The following is a 21,539-nucleotide window of genomic DNA, read 5'->3' as shown; positions in this document are numbered from 1 at the left end:
TGGCACCGTGGGCCCCGCAGGCGAGTTTACCTGCGTTTTCTTTCCTGCACCACCATACGCGTCATGTTCTGGATGCACTGCGCCCGGTAATTCTCATAGTGCGTCTCCCTCGTCACGTCCTTCAGGTCCTGCATGTGTGTCCTCACCAGCATGTCCCTCAGCAGCAAGAAATCCGAGTGACAGGGGCTCTCCACTGGACGCGTAATTAAAGCACACGTACAGAAATGTCGGGATTATTTTACGTCCGCATTTACATGTGAAAAATATCCGTAGGTTTCATTCTGTACATAATTCCCAGAAGGGAGGAGACAAACTGAGATGCCATTATGATTGCCATTGTAGTCAGAACACTATTATCGGCTGATGTGGTGTGTTTAAGTAAATGTGGTGTGTGTGTGTGTGTGTGTGCAGTACCTTCAACCACACCCCACGGGTAGGTACGACCCTTAAACTTGCGACCTTTGCTCTCCACCTGGATGTTGCTTCCAATCACAGCGAAGGGGATGCTGTCCTGCGGGGAGACGGAGACACCGGGTGAACAGCGAGGTTTTCGCCGCGAGAGAGACGTGGGCCGAAGCGAAAGCGGGAAACCTTGAGAACCCGATCCTGGAGCTTGAATTCTTCGTCCTCGTCGGAGTCGCACTCGGGAAACTGGTAGATGTTAATCCCGAACTCCCTGATCTCCTCTCGGATCTGGAGGCCGTGGACACGGAACACGTAAGTAAGGGCTGACTTTCCACTGGGAATTTAATCCGAACGCAGAATAAGTACTTAATGATGTCCAAATGGCCATTGATTGAAGCCCTTCATTGCAGAGGTTTGAATTCTTTTTTTAGTCATTTTAGATTTTGTTCTATATTTGATTATTATTATTATTATTAAGTTTTATTATCATTGCTTAAATTTCCAGGCCAGGGTTTTTTTGTTACACACATTGTGGAATCTGGGAATTTAACCACATTCCAACCATATAAATCTAAAAAAACTGTATTATTGTTATAATTATAATATAATGGCATAGATAATATTATATCATATACATAGTGTATACACATACATACATACTTATATACAGTATATATAGACATACATTCATATAAAAATATATACAGGATACATGCCTACGCATACATACATACATACATACACAATTTATAAATATATGTATGTGTGTGTGTGTATAATTTGAACCCATTATTGAGGCTATCAGACTTTTTAATTCCTCTTCCCTCAGCCGCAGGGAATCTTCAATCTTTGTAGTTACTGCTAACAGTTAGGACAATTCATATTTCATTGTATTTCTTATTCTTTCTCCTTTCTACTATCATCTATTACTGTTACGTTTTTTTATGTGAAACTCTGGCACAACAATTTCCTTCGGGATTAATAAAGTTGTTCTCATCTCAGCTCATCTCATAGTTGACATCTTTTGGCTTATTTTTTGTATGTTGCACTTCTTATAATTTGATTGAGATAGATGTGATTGCTGGTAAAGTAGCTGTTGAGGTGTGTGTGTGTGTGTGTGCGCAGAGAGTGTGTGAGAATCACTCCATGCCTTCATCTTCTTCCTGCAGACCTCGGACGGCGTCAGGCTGTCAGCTTTGGCCAGGAGAGGAATGATGTTGACCTTCTCATGCAGGGCCCTCATGCATTCCACGTCCAGGGGACGGAGACTGGCAGGTGAGAAACACAAAAGCGTCGCTGTTTATTTTAGAACTTGTTAGAAAGGGACGCCGTGCAGACGCGTTAGAAGATCTTCATACCCGTGGCCAAAGGGCGAGATGAAGTAGAGGCAGCAGTGGACTCGGTTATCCTGGATGTTCTTCCTGTTCAACCCGCTCTCGTCTCTGAAGTACTGCTCAAACTGCTGGTCGATGTAGTCCTCTATTAGTCTCCAGCTAACACACACACACACACACACACACACACAAGACTGATTCAAACCCCGATGGCAGGAAGCTGACATTTGCCACCTGGTCTACATTTCTCCACTCGTTGCCACTTTTCAGAGTTGATGTTCCTCGACCCGCTCACCTGTCGTTGTTGTTGACGGCGTCGCCGAACCCCGGCGTGTCGATGACGGTCAGCCTCAGCTTGATCCCCTTCTCCTCGATGCCGAGCGTGTGTTTCACTATTCCGATCGTCTGATTGATCCGCTCTGAGGCGACACGGACATGACCGAATGGCGTCGGATATCACGTATTGGCAGCAGCCCGGTTTAAACCGGTTCCTTTAGCATCTCACCTTCTGCAGTAGGAACCTTTCGGTCTTTGTAGAGGTCTGTCAGGAACAGGCTGTTGATCAACGTTGATTTACCAAGTCCAGATTCTCCTGCAAACAGAGAAATAGTGAGTCACCGGCCACAGAGAGTCATCTTGGTTCTGACCCGTAACATATCATTTCGCCGCCTTTCTCACCGGCCACCATCAGCGTGAACGTGAAGCCTCTCTTGACGGTTTTTCGATGCACCTGGTTGGGCAACGTGGCGAAACCCACGTATTCCTTATCCTGATCCTGCGTAACAAAAACCGCAAGTGTAACATCTATGGTGCAGCGTTTTTCACATAATCAGCTTAATACGGTCATCTAAAGCAGGGGTCCCTAACCCGAAAATCTTTCTTGGTACAAATTATCGTTTTTTTTCAGTAGACCTTCAAGATCTTATTTTCCGTCTTTGCCTTATTGCCGCTCTGTCGCGCCATTTCACACATCAGCTACCACAAGTTAGCCCTTGAGAAAAATGAGTCAGAAACAAAAGTCGCCGGTGAGCCTTTTTTGGGATGAAACAAGCAAATGATGAGACCGCACAAACGTCGCAGACCGCCAGCAAAAAGAAAGCTGCATTTAAAAGAAAATATAAAAAATCCTAAGTCACAGCTTCATCGCACTATAATATAGAGCAAAACGACTGTAATTGTATTCAGATTAAACACAGTAAAGTGATAAAATTCTTATTATTTGACCCCCCCCGCACCTCTAAGTGGTCCGCGGAAAAAATTTCAAGGATAAAACTGGTCCCCGGCACAAAAAAAAAGGCTGGGGAGTGCTGATTTAAAGGAGCTCAGCTGCAGCGTTTTTGTTACTACAATTGGCTTTTCACCTCCGGAGAGTCGTAGGGGTCGAAGTGTCCCCAGGGGCTCCGTGGACGGGAGGAGGGACTGAGCGGGGCGTCGAAGGAACCTTGAGACAGGAGCTGCCTCCTCAGAGGCAGGGGCTGGAAGACAGAGTCCGGCCCTGCGGGAGCCGGCTTGTGGGGAACGGTCTGGGAGCCGCCGGGATAGCGGCCGGCGGGACGGGTCGGAGGCGGCGTCCCGGGGAGACAGGGGTGTCTCCCGTTGGCCGCCGTGGCGTCCTGGGAGGAGGGAGGCATGTCCCTCATGGCGTAAGGCAGCCGCGTGTCCTCCTGCTCCCTGATGGCCAGGCTGGACAGCTGAGGAGGAAGCGGCACGTCCACGAGGGTTCAACGGCAAGCCGTTAAAAGTCTCTTTTGCAGATTTCCCAACCGCTTGACAATAACTACTCGACAAATGAGAGGCAAACAGGAAACTACCACTAAATAAAACATGCTACGTATTTCTCTAGATCAGTGTTTCCCAACCCTTTTTGAACTAAGGCGCTTATTTTTACATTAGAAAAATCCCACGTCACAGCACCAAATAAATATGTCACTAAGGCCACTTAGCCCCCATCCCACTCCGAAAAAACAAAAAAAAAAAATTGACGATGAAATGAATGTATGTATGTATATGGTTTCTGAGATGGCTACTTGGTTGAATGGTCGCTTCTGATTTTCGGTGACTGAATTGCACTTTTTGTAAGTTGCTTTGGATAAAAGCGTCTGCCAAATGACTGTAATGTAATGTAATGTAATGTCAAAAACATTTTAATGAAGTAGAATGAAACTATAGTCTCAATTTACTGACTCAGTGTGAAATCTGGCCCTGTTTGGTTGAACATAAAGCTGATAGTCTAATCATCCGTGTTCTTATCTTGAAGTAAAAGGTGTTTACTTTGGAGATGGTGTTAAAGTTTGCTTGGAATAACGGCACCGTTTGACCGCTTTGACCCGCACGCCGGTCAGTGTGGACGGAGTCTGCTTCTGACCACTATTCATACTTGGACCTTCATCTGGGTCACAATGTTCTTCAGAACCAAAAGGCACTGATTGAGTACTTTTTCTTTTCAAATATTTATCCACGTCGTATCACTGCCGCTGTCTCATCACTAATGACTCTGCTGTCTCGGGTTCATTCACTACCTGTTGCCATCTGTTGGAAGAGCATTTCATTGTTCTGCCTGTCACGGCACGCTGCCTACATACAGATGTACAAAGACACATTATTTACGTTGAATAAATCATTTTTAGACAAATCAGGCAAAAGTGGGCATTTTTCCACAGCCGACCTGATGATCTCTCACGGCACACTGATGTGCTGCGGCACAGCGGTTGGGAAACACTGCTCTAGTGGATGTCGATTCTCTGCTATGGCGTTGAGACTTTCACATAAAAACTTACATATAAATGATTTACATTTGCTTTCATTTATATTCAGCGGCGCCGACAGTCGGCGCGGCGGTTAGAGCTTCCGTCTCGCTGCAACAAGGTCCGCGGTTCAATTCTACCAAAGGGACCTGATGGAGTTTGCAGACCTGCGTAGGGTTTCCTGTGGCTTCTCTGTTTTCCTCCCACAGTCCAAAACCATGTAGCGTCATTGCAGACCATGACATACCCACTGTTTGAATTCAACTGTGCACAATATGACTCTATATGACTTGTGAATGTGGGAGATAATGATTCTATGTATTTATGACATCTGAATGAAAGGCTGACCGCTCGATATAGTGTATGACTGGGAGGATGAATAATTACATGTCTTTATGTGACGTGTGAATGAATATTGAATAAAAATGTGGCCCTGTGACCAGCGACAGGTCCCTGAGCGCAGGATAATTGGAATAGATAACTAATGAATGAATGTTTAGCTGATGCCGGTCCCAACCCAGGCCTTTCTGTCCGGGTAAATCACACCATGTTTCTGTTGTGGCGGACGGATTTACTTATTCTCTCCCCGTTAACCCCGAGCTGTGATCCCATTACACCATTACGGACGTCTCCCTCCATCTGTCGCGCTCACGGTGCGGAGCGGCTTGTTGGGAAACACAGAATTACATGAACCTGATGACTTTTTTTTTAAGCGCGGGTTGCTGAAGTGCGTCTTACGTGGGCCTGCAGAACTCACACACACACACACACACATACAAACGGCATTATAATTCAGATTTCTCTCAAGGTTGTGTGTCTGCGGCCCTTCAGGTCTCTGGGAACGGAGACACACGTCCTCCTTCCACGCCGTCTGCCGAGCTCTCACAGTTCATCCGCCATCCCTTCACCTGTCACCTCTCATTATCCACAAAGCTTTGCAGCTTAATCCCAGCTTCTAATGCTTTGGCAGGGACAGGGTGGGGGGGGGTTGGAGATTTATGCCTAAAACCAAACAAAGACACAGACTATGGGGCACTAACGTTTAATTCAATGACTAACTTATCATACCTCCTTTTCTGAGATGGTTGCAGCTTTATGAGACATATGAGGGCACAAAACACACACACACACACACACATGTTGTTGTTATAAAGCTGAGAGCAGAAAGTGGGAATGTGTCGCTGCGGTGTGCGCGATAATTCCAAAATAAAATGCAAAATCAATATAAAAAAATTTGGAATTTATCATCTTGAACTATCAGGTGGAGAAAACACGAAATGCGCAGAAGAGGAGCTTCAACCTCTGAGAGGCGAAAAAAAAAACAGTGGAAACGCAACGATCGATCGAGATGTTTTTGTTTTTTAAAGTCTCTCCCCGCTGCGGGGCAGGTGACGGTCGTGACCGGATGTAGATAAGGGAATAAATTGAACCACGCACGAAAAAAACACGCGTGTTTCCATACCTTTGCCGGTGGAGCGGAAGCGGACGGGGGAGGACATGCGCTCCATGCTGGAGGTCCGGGAAAGACTACAACACCGGCTGACCGTGCAAACGGTGCGTGCGCGTGCGTGTGTGTCGTGCATGTTTGTTCGTGTGTGTGTGTGTCTGTGTGTGTGTGTGTGTGTGTGTGTGTCTCGAGCACGGACTATTTTTTTATTTATTTCAACATTGATTGGTGGACAGGTGAATCTAGGTAGAAAGGTAGAATAGTTTTGTGTGTGTGTGTGTGTGTGTGTGTGTGTGTGTGTGTGTGTGTGTGTGTGTGTGTGTGTGTGTGTGTGTGTGTGTGTGTGTGTGTGTAAGTAAGTAAGTCTGTGTGTCGATGTGCTCCCTCTGTTCCTGTCGGATTTTCATGTATTTATTTATTTGTTAGTATTTTTTAATACTGATGGGAAGACAGGTGAATTTTGGTAGAATAGTATGATCTGTGTGTGTGTGTGTGTGTGTGTGTGTGTGTGTGTGTGTGTGTGTGTGTGTGTTTGTGTGTTTGTGGATGCACTCCCTCTTTTCCTGTTGAGCTTTATTTTTTGTTCGTTGTTTTTTTTCATCAGCGATGGGAAGACAGGTGAATCCTGGTAGAATAGTGTTATCGGTGTGTGTGTGTGTGTGTGTGTGTGTGTCAATACACTCCCTCTGTTCCTGATTTTATTCATTTGTTTGTTTGTATGTTTTTACTGCATTGATGGGAAGACCGGCGTATCCTTGTGTAAGAGTTTCACTTGCGTGTTTTTGAGTTGATGCACGTGGACTTACGTTTCATTCATTCATTCATTCATTCATTCATTCATTCTAATATGTATTTATTTATTACTACCTTGGAGGGAAAATAGGTAAATCTTGCTAGAATAGTTTAATCTGTGTGCGTCCGTGTGCGTGGACGCTCGAGTTGTGTGTTTTCTGAGCTTGTTGTAGATTGTGACTCTAAAAGTGAACGAACAGCCCTTTCCTTCTCCAGCATGACTGTGCACCAGCACGCAAAGCAAGATCCTTAAAGACACGGATGACAGAATCTGGTGTGGATGAATTTGACCGGCCTGCACAGATTCCTGAAGTCAACCCGACGGAACACCTTTGGGATGAATTAGAGCGGAGACTGAGAGCCGGGTCTTCTTGTCCAACATCAGTGTGTGACCTTGCAAATGTGCTTCTGGAAGAACGGTCAAAAATTCCCATAAACACACTCCTGAACCTTGTGGACATCCTTCCCTGAAGAGTTGAAGCTGCTGTAGCTGCAAAGGTTGGACCGACGTCATATTGAACCCTATGGATTAGGAATGGGATGTCACTTAATGCGAGTCAAGGCAGACAGTAAATTCTTTTGGACATATAGTGTATGTGCAGTCGTTCACCTGCTTCCAGAAAGTAAGGGTTGAGTTTTGTCTTAAAGTTTGCATCCACCAGAAAACCCTGCGTTCGTGCAAGTGAAAGGACGACAGGACACAGAGACAACGGCATTGTTGATTTTCTGTAGGTGGATAATTTAAATTCGGCTTTTTTTTTTCATAAATACAAGAAGAGACATTGAGTATTTTGCTTAAATGTCATTTGCAGAAATGTCATTTCGTTTTCTCTGCAGTTGTTCATCGATTTTTTTTTTTTTTTTCTTTTTTTTTAATTGCAAGACATTTTGTTTATGCATAGCATAATGGCAAAAAAAAAACAACATTATATGCCGTGTTAATTCATTATAAATTTCAAAATCGTTGTGTGGCTCCCAGTTTTTTCTTTACTGTGTGGAATCGGGTCCAAATGGCTCTTTGAGTGGTAAAGGTTGCCCAGGTCGGGGTTAGAACTGGGGCAAGGATAAGGGTTAGGGTCAGGGCTAAAGGTCAGGGTTAGTAGCCTCGGTCTCGCAGAGCGTATGAATGCTAATGTTTATGTTTGCAGACAGAAATAAACCGTTTCACGTGACACGTCTGTTTGAAACAATTCCAAAAAAACTCAGCGCGTACTTGGTCTTCCATAATCTATCCAGGAAAGTGCATTGAAAACTTTGTGAATTTGAAGAGGTATGATTTTATATAAAAATCAACTGATATGTTATGTTAGCTTGGCTCTGGCTCAGTCTGTTCAAGGGTTGGATCCCAGCAATGATGGGCTGATCTTGTAGGCAGTTTTAATCGAATGGAAATGTATTTTTTCACAGTCTTTACAGGTTGTTCATGTGATCCAGTCCAGGGGAAAGTTGGGTCATAAAAAAGAGCTGTCCTCCACCGTTCTGTTCCACAGCACCTTCCCGATCCTTTGGGGCCCGACGGGTCGACTCGGAGGCGAGATGTTCAGCTCCGGTAACTGAGAGAGCTGCTGCTGAGCGTCGGCCTGTCCACCCGGCGAGCCCGCACGGCCCCTGGGGTCCCCGCTCGAGCCGCCGTGGCGGTTTTCCTGTCCGCGGTCTTCACATTCTGTGCGGGATTGGTCAGGTGGAATCCTTGTGTCGTGGTGTTCACGTGTGAGCTTCAGACGATTGTCAGCTGAGCTATTTTCGACTTGGCTTTTAGTAAGTAAGTTCCCGTTGTCCGCCGGCCGCTCGCAGCTGGAACGCAGCTGCGGGGACTGCTCTTGTTCCTGAGAGCGACAATTCCTCTTCTCATAGTGAGGAGACGGTTGGTCGCCGTGGGTTTGCCAGAACGTCCTGCAGATCTGCTCTAACTCGGAGAGCAGGGGCAGGCCGATGTCCAGGTGCATCAGTAAGTTCTCCAGCCACTCCTCCAGCTTGGAAAACGAAGGCCTGCGAAGATGAAGTCGAGGAGTTACAGCCATAACGGAAGCCCCTTTGGGAGTCGCGAGGCCGGTTTGCAAATTCTAGGGCTCTGAAACCCCGGCTATTAAGGGCACAACACATTGTTTCCCTAAGTGTGTCTCCTCTGGGGCCAAATGACCGTCAGGCAGCGGAGGAGCCAAGCCGAGGGCGAAGCTTTTTACGGGAAACCGTACAGATTTATCAAAATCATACCGTTTGTCGGCGTCCATGTCGCAGCAGAGGGCAGCCAGAGGCAGGAAGGCGGTGGGGCACTGCGGAGGATGGTACTGCTGAATGAAACCAGCCACGTTCAGCCCAAAATCATCTGTCCGGGGAAGGTCGTCGGGGTCGGCGCTCACTCTCCCTATTATCTAAAGACACGACCAGAGAGATTCCCAAAATTACTCAATCAGTTTTCTCGTCATAACAGACATTTTTTTTTTTTTTTTTTTGTCGCTATCATCAGACTTGATCAGTTCGTCTGTACTGTCAGCTAGTAATGGTGACAAATGACACTATCTTTTCACTTCTGTTTATTGTCATTTAGCATTTAATATTTCCTCTTGACAAGTGATAAAATTGTATTTTTTTTTCCAAAAATGCAGATTAATTTCCCTTAGGTCAATTTAACATCTAATTATGTTCACATCAAATCAGAATTTCATTTTAAAAAAAGACGGCAAACACATTTCTTTGTGCGTTATATTCAGCGTCAGGAATAATTCACATCAAACCTCCTAAATTTCTTTGGTTTCATATATTTTTCCAAAAGTTTAGAGTTTACCTCACAGACCATGATGCCGAAGGAGAAGACGTCCACTTGTTCATCATAGCTTTTCCCTGCTCAAAGAAATATAACAAATATAGAAATACGCTCACTCTTTGAGGTATTATTGTGGATCTACCGAGGTTTTATCAGGTTTGTTATGATGTCAGGGTGTTTTTCCTGGAGATCAGGTAGTAGTTCAAATCATCCAGATGTGACTTGGAGGGTAACGGAGACGTGCGCTCTCACCCCGGATCATCTCCGGGGCCATCCAGTAGGGGTTCCCCACCACCGTGTACCGCTTTCTCCTGACGGCCTTGCGGAGCTCCGACAGCGTCCTGTTCGCCGGCTGTTTCGGAGTCGCCGTGCCGCTCTGGCTCTTCTCCTCCATCACCAACCTGGCGAGGCCAAAATCTGCCACCACCACAGACTGATTCTGCACAGGAGGAAAGAGGACATGGAAACCGAGGGCAATAATAGAACCCGTGAGCATATTTGAATTTCCTTTTGGGTTAAGTATTGGAAAGTAAAGAAATAATTGGTTGCACATACACGATATCTACCCTGATATGCTGCAGGGACAATTGAATTTCCCCGTCGTGGAATCGATCAAGTCTATCTTATCTTATGTAGTAATACAAGATAAACCGGATAAGGGGAATCCCTTACCTCTTTGACCAGGCAGTTATGTGAGTTCAGATCTCGATGGATTACGTTCATGGAGTGGAGATACGCCTTGGAAAGAGAGATGTAATCGGGTTTGACGGGATGGAACCGGATTGAAAATTGATTTTTGGCTTGTCATTTTTGCAGAGCGGAAAGACTCACCATTCCAGCGGCGATGTCTTTGGCGTAACCCACCCTTGTGCTCCAGGAAAAATCCTTTTCCTACGACAAAAAGAAAAAGGCCGTGATCACCACGTCACGTCTGTTTGTCTGCATGTGTGAACGCGAAGACACGTCGCCCGAATCTCTCCTTACCATTTTCACGATGCTCTCCCGCAGCGTACCTCCCTCGATGTATTCAGAGATGAAGTGAATTCGTCTGTCCTTGTAAAACAACCCGATGAACTTCAGAACGTTGGGGTGATCCAGGCAGCGCATCACCTTCACCTGGAGGTAAAATAGGAAAAAAAAAAGTCGCGTGTGCGGAACGAAGAACGTTGAAGCTTATATTTTCGTCCGTGGTCTTCAGTGCTCCTGGCGCCGCCCCCTTACCTCTTTGAGGAAAGTCTTCTGTGTCTCTTCATCGTAACTTATCAACTCTTTCATCACCATCACCTCCCCCGTCTCCTGATGCGTCACCTTTTCGAGACGATGACGGTTAAGCTCGAGTTTTTGGAATAGGAAACAAGCGCAGTACCCGGAGTAAGCGTAGTACCTTCACCGCCTGTCCGAAGCACCCCCTGCCCAGCACCTCTCCTTGGATCAGGTCCGAAGGCCTGAAGATGCGATGGGTCCGATCCCCGGGATCTACTCGCAGAGACTCCGAGCGAACCATGTCTCTCTTCGGAGACGGGAGCGGCAGCGCTCCGCTCGACTTGCCGCATTTGTCGATACTGCAGCTGCGCCTGGGAAGAAGATGGAAATTCGGCTCGGGAAGGAGAGGGCGGCCTTCGGACGACGCTGGCGAAGATTCGGACTTACAGGATGTGCCGGGATCGCATTCCCCTGGTTCCCTGGTGCTGCGGCGGTGTGAAGGTCCTGCCAGAATCCTCCGCGTCCTCTCCTGAACCCGGCTCCTCCTCCAGACTGGGGAGTTTGTGCGTTGAGGTAAGTGTTTCACGGACACGGGAGTCGGAGCGGTCGATGGTGTTCTGGATGCCGGTTTGGTGCGCGGACGGGTTCGGAGACTGCGGGTTGTGTTCGATGGTCAGCTGCAGGGGTCTGCTCGTGTCCTGGATCACGTGGTTTATCTAGAAGACGGATCGTGGCTGTGAGCTTCGGCGGCGTTTCTTTGGACCCGTTTTCCAATGCGCCCTACCTCGTCCGGAGAGAGGTTCTGGACAGGGATCCCGTTGACCTCAAGGATACGATCACCGGTGTGGACCGACGGCAGCGGGTCACGGTTCAGGACATCTGAGTCTAACCTGAGGTATCGCGACGGTGACACAAAAACAGGAATTTGTTGGTTAGCCGCCTCGTGATTCACTTCCGTTTGGACGTGACGATCGAAGTCGCCTTCATGGATTCACCCTGTCACTGTGACGAGAGGGCGGGACTCTTGGCTGAGATCGGCCGTGACGGTCAGGCCTCGTTCGCCGTCCGCTCGAGGCGGAAGCGAAACCAGCGCCACCATGTGCGGGCTCTTGGTGAGCGGAGATGTCGCCCCGACCGCCGATACTGCGCCCCGACGGAAACAATGGCCGCTGCAAGTCAAAACACAATCCCGTGAGGCCCTTTAGGGGACATCGGGTCTGAGTTACATATTCCATTTCCTGTAAGCGTACCAGTAGAGGCTGGAGCGATCTACCAGCGTGTACGTTTCCCCGTCACCGATAAACATTTCACAGCTCACGCAGGTGAAGCACTCTGGGTGGAACTTCTGCTCCCCGGCGACCTTCGGAGAAAAAGGTGATTTCATTTTCATCAGGGTGCCCGTCGGCGGGGACGAAACTTCTCTACGTTCATTCTCGCACGAAGACACTGCGGCGTAACATCAGGATGTTTTTTTCAGAGGATATCCTCTGCAGCCAGAGGATACTTTCATATGGGGATGAAACCAAAAGGCAGGAAGTCTTTGAATTCATGAATTGCAGGTTGGACAGGCGGTGAAACATTTGTCGGAAAAAAAAAAAGGTGCACAAGTTCAGTTTGTGTGGGTATTTGATGCATTTTATATATTTACCATGATGAGTCCCGTCAGTATGGTCTCCTGGCAGCCATGACAGTGTTCCCCATAGCGGGCCCAGTAGTGCTTCTTGCAGTAAAGCTGTCCCTCTTTCTCGTAGTACCAGTTGGACAGTATGCCGCCGCACTCGCAGCACCTGGAGACGAAAAGCAAGCCGGGGAACGGAGGTGAATATTCAGAGCGGTCGACAGTCTGTCTGGGGGGAGGTGTTGGGGTCTGAGCAGGGTAACGTGAGCCCGACCCGGCGATGGACACATGAGACGTTGGAAAAAGCCGTAAAGCCGTCACGCGCGGGGGGAACGGCGGGACGTTACGCACGGTTTTCATCACAGCAAATACAGTATCTTCAGTCCTCACATCTGGAATTATAACTAGATGGCACTCTAATAGGGAGCACATTTTCCTCATTGTTCATTCTACGCCCACTTGGTGTCACTTAGGTGCCAAATTAAAAATAGTTTTATACACATGGGCTTCTCATGAAGTCTCTTCAGTCACAAGGCTCTAAAGATACTAATGCTTGTGTCATCCAAATAACTAATATGTTATTTATGTTATAGATATTGTTTTACGCCATGCTTCTCCGGGAAGCGACAGTTTCAGTTTACAAGACATCAGAAATCGCAGGACAAACAAATTCCAGCCGGGTGAGAGATGACGGGATGTGGATCCCTCCTCCCTCGGCTCCGCTCGAACAACGGCAGCAGCGGGAATGGAGTTTTGATTTTGAAAAAAAATTAAGATGAAAGTCAGTCGAAAAGGAGTGGATATGAAAAATAGAAAATGGGAGCCGGAAGTCATAAACTCTTTGTTTGAAAATACATTTCGAACAAAGAGTTGGATGCTTCCTGTTTTTCATGCCCGAAAACCTCTTTGATCTTTATTCTAAATTTGTGCGAAATTGTGCTTCACATCTCTTTTTATCACACTCACAATTAGTCAGCCTTCACTCCCCTGTTCCGCCGCTCTTTTTATCATTTTTTTTGGTCTTTTTTTTTTGTCCTCTTTTTCATAAAAGGAATAAAAAGTGACATCCTGGCTGAGACTGGATGTAGAACAATACTGATGTGCACCAAAAATGTGCTTCCTTATCACCCCAGCACTGCGGCAGGAGTGGGAGGCGACTTCCTGGACAGAGTATGGCCTCACGCTTCCTCCAAACCCAGCCTAAATACTAAATACCGGGGTTTTGTACAATGGGGATTGAAGCCGCTCTACTTTCTGGAGCTCACACATCCCTCCACGCAAGAAATGCACGAAGAAACCGTTCGAGTTTTACTTTTGTGAAGTTTGTTAGAAAACGCAAACCGATTTTTATTTCGTTGTTTTTACAAACGGGTAATGGACCAATCGATCTTCTTCAAGGGGTCGCCTCGGCCGATCATCTTCCTCCATCCAATCCCTGTATCCTTTTCTGTCACACCAGCAAACGCCATGTCCTTTTTCACATCGTCCATAAATCTCTTCTCCGGCAGTTCCAACCTCAGCATCTTTCTACCCAGAGCTACACGTCCGAACCGTCTCGGTCTGACTTTATCTCCGCAACTTCGAACACGTGCCGTCCATCTTACGGACTCATTCCCCATCCTCTCCGTGCTCCACGTTCCCAAAGAAAACCTGGATGCCTTCATCTCTGCTGCCTCCAGTTCCGTGACGTCACCCACAATAAACCTCTCATTGGGTCATCCAAAGAGGAACTGACCTCTTGATGATGATAATTTTTTGGTTCATTTCAGATTATTTTGAACTCTTTCACTTCACCTCTATTTTTACACGATAATAGCTCATGTGGATGAGCTGCTGATTTCCTCCTGAATTTTCTTTTCCACTATGTGCAAACCAATCAGGTGAATTATCTCAAGGGAGTTTGCAAATGAAAAATTAAATAGTCTGTCAGATTTTGACGTCAACAGCAAAGTCGTATTATAATAATAGACCCTATAGGTCCTAGATTATTATTTCAGAAAGTTCAGAATGTAGAATAGGACAACCGTAAGTGGTGTTAATCAGGACGTAAATAAAGTTAATAAAGCTTGATCCTCTCATGGCTGCAGTTTTTGGTTTATTTACAGCTCTACTCAAACTGCCTTTACGTCGCCCCTCCCCACCTTCGCTTCTCCTGTTGCCGTCCAGCTCTGCTTCTCCACCTGACATCAACACGGGTGGTTGAGTTTTCACGTCGGTTCAAACACCTGCTTCCGTCCAGACGTGAACCCGGGGTCAAACGTAAAGAATAGACCGACACGTTCTCCAATCCTCCCCCTGCACCCCGTCCCTTCTGTCAGCCCAGAACTTCCTTTCCAAGGTCAGAAAATGAGTTGTCCTCAAGGAAATGCTGTTCCGATTTAACGTCACACAAAACAGGGTTAGAAATTCACAACCTGTTTACAAACTAGCAGCTGATCTGTGTGTGTGTCGGTCTGTGTGTTCCGGTAGATTTAAGTTTGAGGAAGTACACAAAAATTGTGCCATACGCTCCTTTATTGCCGCTTCTTTCCGTTGCGCAGCCACCTCCCAACCACCCCTCGTCTTTTACAGAACGCACGTCCCGGACATGTGTCTTACCGTCCCTTCATTCCTCTCCGAAACCTCTGGTCCCGTCTGGACATGCTGCTCCGTGGGGCGGCGGATGGAGAGCTGCCTGCAGCCGCACATGCACGCGTGCCGGTCATGTAAGTATCCCGCTCCGGCTGCTGAAAGGAGGTTTTAATATCTGTCTCTTTCTCTCTCTCCTCACACTCACATGCTTCTCGAGCGTCTCCCAACGTGTGGGTTGAGGGGGAGCGAGAAAACCTCTGACCCAATGACACCAGCTGGCAGCGTCCCCTCTGAGGCTGCCAGGAAACAGACCTATCCCAGCAGAGAAATGACGCTCCACCTTCCTGGTCCTGTTACTCCCTGCATGATGCAGATACAGTTACACTGAGTAAAGCACTTTTTTTTTTTTCACGTCTTTTTTTTTTTTTCTCTCCATCAGGAAGAGCGCGAGATGAGCAAATGGGCGTGTTTTTTTTTTTGTTTTTTTTTTTTTCTTTAAAGGCTCCCTCCAGTGGCCTGCTGTGGCCGGCGGTTGTGTTTTAGTCACAAATAGGGGAATTCGGGGCAGAATGATTGTGAAAGTGTAAGAGCTGGGCCAGTGCTACGGCCTTGAAGGAGGAAAACCGGGCCAAAGTTTTTCGTCGTTTTAACTCAAACGCCCTCAGGGCGAGGTGCAGCTTTTGTGCTTTGTTTTGAGTTATTTTGGCGTCAGCTCTTGCTCTTACAAGCTGAGACAGAAAAGGGTGTGTCTGTTAAAAAAAAAAAACTGGCTCATTTCTACATAAGCCTGTGTTTTCACTTAAGCAATTTGTTTTGGCTTCAGGGGAAATGACCTTTTGACCTCCCCTTGCGAGTAAAGGATGGATGTATATTTTCACGCCCCTTGTGTTTTCAAAATAACAATCACTGAACTGGAACAAAGTTACTTTGGTCATTGTTTTTACTTGAAAAGCGTTTTCAAAAAGTACACAAAAGTGCATCATTTTTTCCGCGGGCCACAATCGCACACACATGTCCCGACGCGTGTCGAGCCACGAGCACCGCGAGCTCCAGTGCAATACGAGATGCAGACACGGTTTTATCAGAATAACATCGCAAACAGCATCGGAACTCGGCACACTTAAAGGGACAGCTCGGAAAACAAGGGCTTACATTAGTCAAATAGGCTTTGGAACCGGTGACACACACGGGGAAATGTCTAATTGTGTTTGTAAAGCAAACTAAACTAAATAGAAGCGTTTTTAATTTGTTTTTTTTTATTTTGACGCCTTTTTTCAGCACAATTTAAAAAGACTAGTCAACGTGAACAGTTTTTTTTCAACAGTGTAAAAAGGAGGTACATAGAAACAAAAACACAATAATCCAGGCTCCTCTGATGACATTTGAATGCATCAACTCACATTGATAACATAACGTGTTCCTCAGCAGTGAGCCGGGATGGAAGGCACAACAACAGATGCATTCGTTTAAAATGACTATTTTACACTTCGATGGCGTTTTGCTATAAAACAGTGCATTTACCGGAACGGGCCAGAGTTCACACCCGCAGGCGAGGATGCTTGAGGTGAACACCGACTGGTCGTCAAAGGTCGGGTCAGTCCAACTCGATGCCGTAAAAACCCCTTCAAGGTCTTATTTCCCCCCCCCAACAAAAAATATCCGCTGTCAGACTCCCAGACTTAGAAGTGAGTGAGCTAATAAACATCCTACGACAAATATCTTCAATCTCTCTAATTTCATAATTTGAATCTGCATTAGCACATAAATGGATCGCACACATAAACACAAACACTCGCGCACACCAATTAAAAAAGACATCTTTACATTTCAGTGGTTCTTAGCCAGGTAGTTTGGACCTTCAACTTCTGAACGTGGGTACAGGAGCAAATGATACCTGACACATCGCTACTCCAACTTTGGTCTTTTCTTATCATACAGGAAAAAAAAACAGCCTTTTCTTTTCTTTGGTGGAGGTGTGATTGACACGCTTGATCGGACGTTTAGTCTGAGGAAACAAACCTAACAGGATGAGAATGTTTGCTCTTTGGAGAAGAGACACTTTTATACATATATATCTAGTATATAATTGGGATGGGCAGTGCTGAAGCTTCAGCTCTACTGGTAGGTAGGATATGTAGTAGCACCACTGTTGCGATGAGGTCACTTCCTGTCTGTTAGTGTCTTACTTCCTCCTGCGGCCACAGTATTTACCCCGGCACCCGGCACCTGAAATTAGAATAGACAGAAAAGGATGAAAATGAAAAGAGTTTCTGGAAGCAGACATGCCAATCAATCAATCAGTCAGTAATACATTAAAATGCGCACGTGATTTACCCTTCAATCTCAAGATCAGAGTTGTGTGTCTGCGTTCTGCATCTCCACCGTCAAAACACACAAAGAGGAAATGTCTACAGCTTGTCTCATAATACTGTACATGACTGTGCTATTATTTGGGGTGTTTCTACACCCGGACGCCGTGCTGTAGTTCCTAAATTTATGGTTTCAAGACTGTTGAGCAAACTGCTGGTTGTAAGTAAATTCTTATTGCACTATTCCACAAGCGCCGTTCATCCAAGTCAAAGAAAATCATATGAAGTCAGAAATGAAGGACACGTTTCAACCCGCGATATCTTTTTCTAAAATGAAAAAAATACAATTATTATATTATAATTATTTATTTTTTAATCTGAGTTTTTAATTCTAAAAAAAATGTTCTTAGTGGTGACGCTTACATTTGAGGAGTCTGTTTGCTCAGATTCTCAGTCTAGTCTCGCTACTATGATCCTCAGCAAGCTACATAGAATTATCATGCATTTAATAATTTTTATAAAATATGTCCTTCAACGGTCCAAAAGCATGCAGGTGGTTCATTAGAGACTCTAAATCAGGCAAGTCCAAAGTCCAGCCAACGGGCCAAATGTGGTCCATGTTCAAATTTACACCAGCCCGCAGCCTCTCCAAATCAATAATATCTGCCGCCACGGTTTAAAAAAGCTATTTCATATTTCACAAGAAGATGCAATAGACGCTGCGGGAAACTGACCCTTGTCACAAGGGTCAAAGGGCATTGGTGATCCTTTCCAGCCCTTTTCAAAATTAGCGACTGTAACTAAAAAAAGGAAATGTTGACCGCGAAGGCCACCGCTCTCAGGGCCAGTGGAAATTGGAGTTCTTTTTTCACAGAAATACAAAACAACTTGTGAATAATATCACTGTTACTGTGATTTTCCTGTTCACATGTTTTGAATTTACAAGCTCTTAGTGAGCATTTAATAGAGAACAATATGTAATGTTTCAAATGAAACTAGATATTTCTAATCTTTCTGAAAGGTTTGTTTTTTCCCAGACAGACTCATTTTTCCCCATGTTGTGCAGTATTCAAATATAACGGACAGAGTGATTTTGATCTGTGTTAAGACATGAAAAGTATGCCATTTGCAATTAAGAAAAGAACATGAAATAGTTCATTTGCATTTAATGTTAAGGGTTCAAAGAATGTCAGGCCGAATCGTCGGCCCTTACACATTTTATCCAAATTCGGCGCTCTTTGCAAAAGGTTTGGACACCCCTGCTCTAAATTGTGAATTTAGAAATCTGTCCCTAGTTGTGTCTCTCTCACCATCACCTGTGACACTTGATGAACAACAATGTCGAAGTGGTACGTTCTAGCATTTTGTCACTTCCCTGGAGACAAACACCGCGGGGGCAAACAAATCTCCAATGATGTCACTTCTTTTAACCCAGGACAACCTACTGATGGATGATTTTAAACAAAATGATGCAGTGGCAAATTATATGTGCACTCTTTCACTCTAAATATAAAATGGTTTGGTTTAGGCCACAAGCATTACATTTTAAGCTTTTAAGGATATTTTATTTTACTGTAGAGAAGAACATATGGCCCAATCCCGGTGCTGTTTATGTTTGTAAACAAATAAGAACTTTTTACTGCAATATATTTACCTCTGTAGCCTCCGGCTCCGAGTAAAGCCTGCATGGCTGCGTATTTGGCTGCCTTCTGTGCTTTAGCTGTGGTGCGAGAAAATAAAAATTATGATTTTTTTTTTTAAATAAAAAAAAAAAGCCAGCACCAGAAATCACATTTATTACAAGGCATTAAACACTGAGATCTCGCCATTATCTCTTTTTTTTTTTTTTATTATTATCGTTAAAGCGCTGTTGAAATGACCATACTTATATCATTTATTCAAATAGAGGAGTCGATTTTACTCGAGTCATCATTTCACTTTTACCACCAGATGCATAATATATCCAGGTGGCACAAGTTTGAGTTCAATCCAACGCATCATGCTGGAGGAAGCAGTCCTTACTTTTTTGTCCGGCTCCTGCATAACCTGGGGAGGCAAAACAGAAAAAAAATTTAAAATAAAGATTGTATGACTATTGTTGTTAAAAGATTTTCTGCCGTTTAAAAACAGCAAAAGGATGAAGATGAAACTTCGACTGTATTTGGAGGTGTAACCTTTAACCTGCTATATCCCCAGAAATAATGTGCAAGGGGTGAAAGAGAGAGCGGTGTGTGTGTGTGTGTGTGTGTGTGTGTGTGTGTGTGTGTGTGTGTGTGTTACCTTGACTGCCTCCGCCCGCCACTCCACCATACCCCGGGCCGACCCCACCTGTGACAGATATATGTACAATGTGCTTCAATGTATACACATGGTTACATTTCTTGTACCGTCCGTCCAGCTATTTCGATTATTTAACCGTATTTCTTTATGATGTTTTTAGTTTGTAATTAAATATTAAGGCACTCCGATACTGCATCAGCACTCTGTTTAAACCAACCCGGTAAGCTGCCAAGTCCGGTTCCTGTTCCTTGGCCTGCACCTGCAGGACCTCCGATGCCTCTTGTTCCTCCTGCTCCACCTGGACAAATTAGAAGTTGATAAGAGGTCTACAGGTGAAGAAGTCAGCCACTTACAGGAGAAAAAAAAGGAAAACATGGAAAATATGCAGATGGGAGTATTTAATAGAAATACAAGGTATGATGCACAATTTTTGCTCCGCCAGTAACTCACTACCTTCACTAATAACTCATCTGGATCACATTATTATTATTGTTGTTGTTGTTATTGATATTTTGTGATGGCAGTAAAGGTGCTGCTGTGTTTAGTATTTATTCAATTTCTTCTTCTTTCGGCTTTTCCCTTCAGGGGTCGCCACAGCGAATCAACTATCTCTATCTAACCCTATTCTCTGTATCCTCCTCTCTCACACCAACTACCTTCATATCCTCATTAGTAATTATTTAATGTATTTCTTTTTTTGATTGCATTTTGTCATAGAAACAAGGAACTCACCCTGAGCTCCGCCGAGGACTCCCCCAGTCCCTGCACCCGGGGACACTGCGACCCCACCGCCTGGTAAACACATCAGTTTTGGTGTCTATTACTAGAAACAACGGCTGGAAATAATACTCCTATCTACCAAGTAATAGAGTAATCAAGACTCCCTTATAAGGGGCATTTCAAGGTTTATCTTCTTATTTAAAATATTGCAAAAATAGGAGTTAATTTGAATGCACAACAATCACAACCTTTGATTTATTTGCTAATCTGCAGCATTTCAAGTTATTACCTGGTCCATAGCCAGTTCCACCGAGTGACGCGCCATAACCCGATTTTGAGGCTTTTCGTGACCCCAGTGCTTGACCGCCGGGTCCGTATCCTCCGGTCCCCCCTGGTGCAAGACCTCCTGGCCCCGTCCCTGCTCCCCCTGGGCCATAGCCACCTGGTCCAGCACCAGCACCGCCGGGCCCGTAGCCTAATATACCCATTCCAGTTCTAGTGGCTCCGGCACCACCAGCTCCGGCACCTCCTCCCAATACTCCTGCTGGGAAACCGAAAAATGTAGTTCAGTGGTGTCCAAGTTAGTGGCTAGTCTGTGTATGCGTGTGTGTGTGTGTGTGTGTATGAATGCACCGCCATGCTGCATGTGTAGACGGCACGTATCTTAACTCACCTGATCCGAGCCCAGCTCCTCCGTAACCTGTGAAAACACCAGATTCATGAGCAGACAGGAAGTTCAGTGGCTGCCGGGTGTCTATGTGTCTGCTAAACCCTCACCGGACGTTTAAGAAAGAAACAAACATCACAGCATCTCAAAGAAAGAACCTTTCTAAAAAAAATATAAATTTAAATCCATTTCAATCAGTAAAAGCAAAGTTATGAGTAAATTAGTGTTGAACGTGATCATTGCTCACCAGATTTGGGTTTTCTTTTTCCTAATGCTTGGCCACCTGGACTAAAACCTCCAGTTCCTGCTCCACCTGGTCCGAAGCCTCCAGTTCCTGCTCCACCCGGTCCAAAACCTCCAGTTCCTGCTCCACCCGGTCCAAAACCTCCAGTTCCTGCTCCACCCGGGCCAAAGCCTCCTCTTCCTGCACCAGCTCCACCTGGACCAAAGCCTCCAGTTCCAGCTCCACCTGGACCAATTCCCGCTGTTCCCGCACCAGCTCCACCTGGTCCGAAGCCTCCAGTTCCAAAGCCGCCCGGTCCGAAGCCTCCTGGTCCTACCCCACCTGGACCGAAGCTCCCTGCCCCGGCCCCGCCCGGCCCAAAGCCTCCAGTTCCTGCTCCACCCGGTCCAAAGCCTCCAGTCCCAGCGCCACCAGGCCCGATGCCTCCAGTGCCGGCACCAC

At 45.8% G+C, this 21,539-nt stretch overlaps 3 protein-coding genes across 5 annotated transcripts in view; all 3 read right to left on the bottom strand.

Annotated features, from left to right (window-relative positions):
• The window catches only part of LOC147216817 (septin-5-like), a 6,575-nt gene extending 553 nt beyond the window's left edge, over nt 1-6,022 (bottom strand). The window contains exons 1-11 of the mRNA XM_086177080.1: nt 5,946-6,022; nt 5,552-5,574; nt 3,101-3,430; nt 2,418-2,514; nt 2,245-2,331; nt 2,035-2,158; nt 1,764-1,898; nt 1,556-1,673; nt 592-693; nt 415-511; nt 31-193 (exon numbers count right to left, since the gene is read on the bottom strand). Of these exons, the coding sequence (XP_086033206.1) occupies nt 31-193; nt 415-511; nt 592-693; nt 1,556-1,673; nt 1,764-1,898; nt 2,035-2,158; nt 2,245-2,331; nt 2,418-2,514; nt 3,101-3,430; nt 5,552-5,574; nt 5,946-5,991 (1,322 nt within the window). The 5' untranslated portion in view covers nt 5,992-6,022. The remainder of the gene's footprint in view (nt 1-30; nt 194-414; nt 512-591; nt 694-1,555; nt 1,674-1,763; nt 1,899-2,034; nt 2,159-2,244; nt 2,332-2,417; nt 2,515-3,100; nt 3,431-5,551; nt 5,575-5,945) is intronic.
• Nucleotides 6,023-7,440: 1,418 nt separating this feature from the next.
• LOC147216816 (LIM domain kinase 1-like) lies at nt 7,441-15,300 on the bottom strand. The gene is made up of 15 exons (XM_086177078.1): nt 14,906-15,300; nt 12,338-12,476; nt 11,940-12,049; nt 11,685-11,858; nt 11,474-11,579; nt 11,137-11,405; nt 10,871-11,060; nt 10,708-10,794; nt 10,471-10,602; nt 10,318-10,377; nt 10,159-10,224; nt 9,739-9,925; nt 9,508-9,563; nt 8,937-9,094; nt 7,441-8,711 (listed from the first exon to the last, which is right to left on the bottom strand). The coding sequence occupies exons 1-15, from the start codon at nt 15,010-15,012 to the stop codon at nt 8,174-8,176; spliced, it is 2,379 nt and encodes a 792-aa protein (XP_086033204.1). The 5' UTR covers nt 15,013-15,300; the 3' UTR covers nt 7,441-8,173.
• A 532-nt stretch (nt 15,301-15,832) lies between these two features.
• Nucleotides 15,833-20,888, bottom strand: LOC147216815 (uncharacterized). Of its 3 annotated transcripts, XM_086177247.1 has the most exons (9): nt 20,861-20,888; nt 20,477-20,731; nt 20,200-20,259; nt 19,685-19,765; nt 19,468-19,515; nt 19,210-19,233; nt 18,842-18,907; nt 17,213-17,254; nt 15,833-17,104 (listed from the first exon to the last, which is right to left on the bottom strand). In XM_086177247.1, exons 2-8 carry the CDS (start codon nt 20,621-20,623, stop codon nt 17,228-17,230), a joined length of 453 nt encoding a protein of 150 aa, XP_086033373.1. In that variant the 5' UTR covers nt 20,624-20,731; nt 20,861-20,888; the 3' UTR covers nt 15,833-17,104; nt 17,213-17,227. The 3 variants fall into 3 exon arrangements, with proteins under 3 accessions (XP_086033373.1, XP_086033371.1, XP_086033372.1); XM_086177245.1 differs by lacking the exon at nt 17,213-17,254; XM_086177246.1 differs by lacking the exon at nt 17,213-17,254 and having other exon boundaries at nt 20,477-20,728.
• Between the last annotated feature and the right edge of the window lie 651 nt (nt 20,889-21,539).

This window comes from Fistularia commersonii, chromosome 29 (genome assembly GCF_037954325.1).
Source record: "Fistularia commersonii isolate RoL2024-O1a breed Wild chromosome 29, RoL_Fcom_v1.0, whole genome shotgun sequence".
In the NCBI taxonomy this organism is placed as follows: Eukaryota; Metazoa; Chordata; class Actinopteri; order Syngnathiformes; family Fistulariidae; genus Fistularia; species Fistularia commersonii.
This window is presented reverse-complemented; position numbering and strand designations above follow the sequence as displayed.

What these genes read in the sequence shown, in the direction of transcription:
- LOC147216815 (XM_086177245.1), bottom strand. Translation starts at nt 20,623, where the DNA reads ATGGCCCAGGGGGAGCAGGGACGGGGCCAGGAGGTCTTGCACCAGGGG. An exon ending in TGGAACTGGCTATGGACCAG is followed by an intron (nt 20,260 to 20,476) that starts GTAATAACTTGA and finishes TGTGTTTACCAG; the next exon opens with GCGGTGGGGTCGCAGTGTCC. An exon ending in GGCGGGCGGAGGCAGTCAAG is followed by an intron (nt 19,234 to 19,467) that starts GTAACACACACA and finishes TTGCCTCCCCAG; the next exon opens with GTTATGCAGGAGCCGGACAA.
- LOC147216816 (XM_086177078.1), bottom strand. Translation starts at nt 15,012, where the DNA reads ATGACCGGCACGCGTGCATGTGCGGCTGCAGGCAGCTCTCCATCCGCC. An exon ending in CGGAGAGGAATGAAGGGACG is followed by an intron (nt 12,477 to 14,905) that starts GTAAGACACATG and finishes TTTCGTCTCCAG; the next exon opens with GTGCTGCGAGTGCGGCGGCA. An exon ending in ATAACTGCCTGGTCAAAGAG is followed by an intron (nt 9,926 to 10,158) that starts GTAAGGGATTCC and finishes CCTCCTGTGCAG; the next exon opens with AATCAGTCTGTGGTGGTGGC.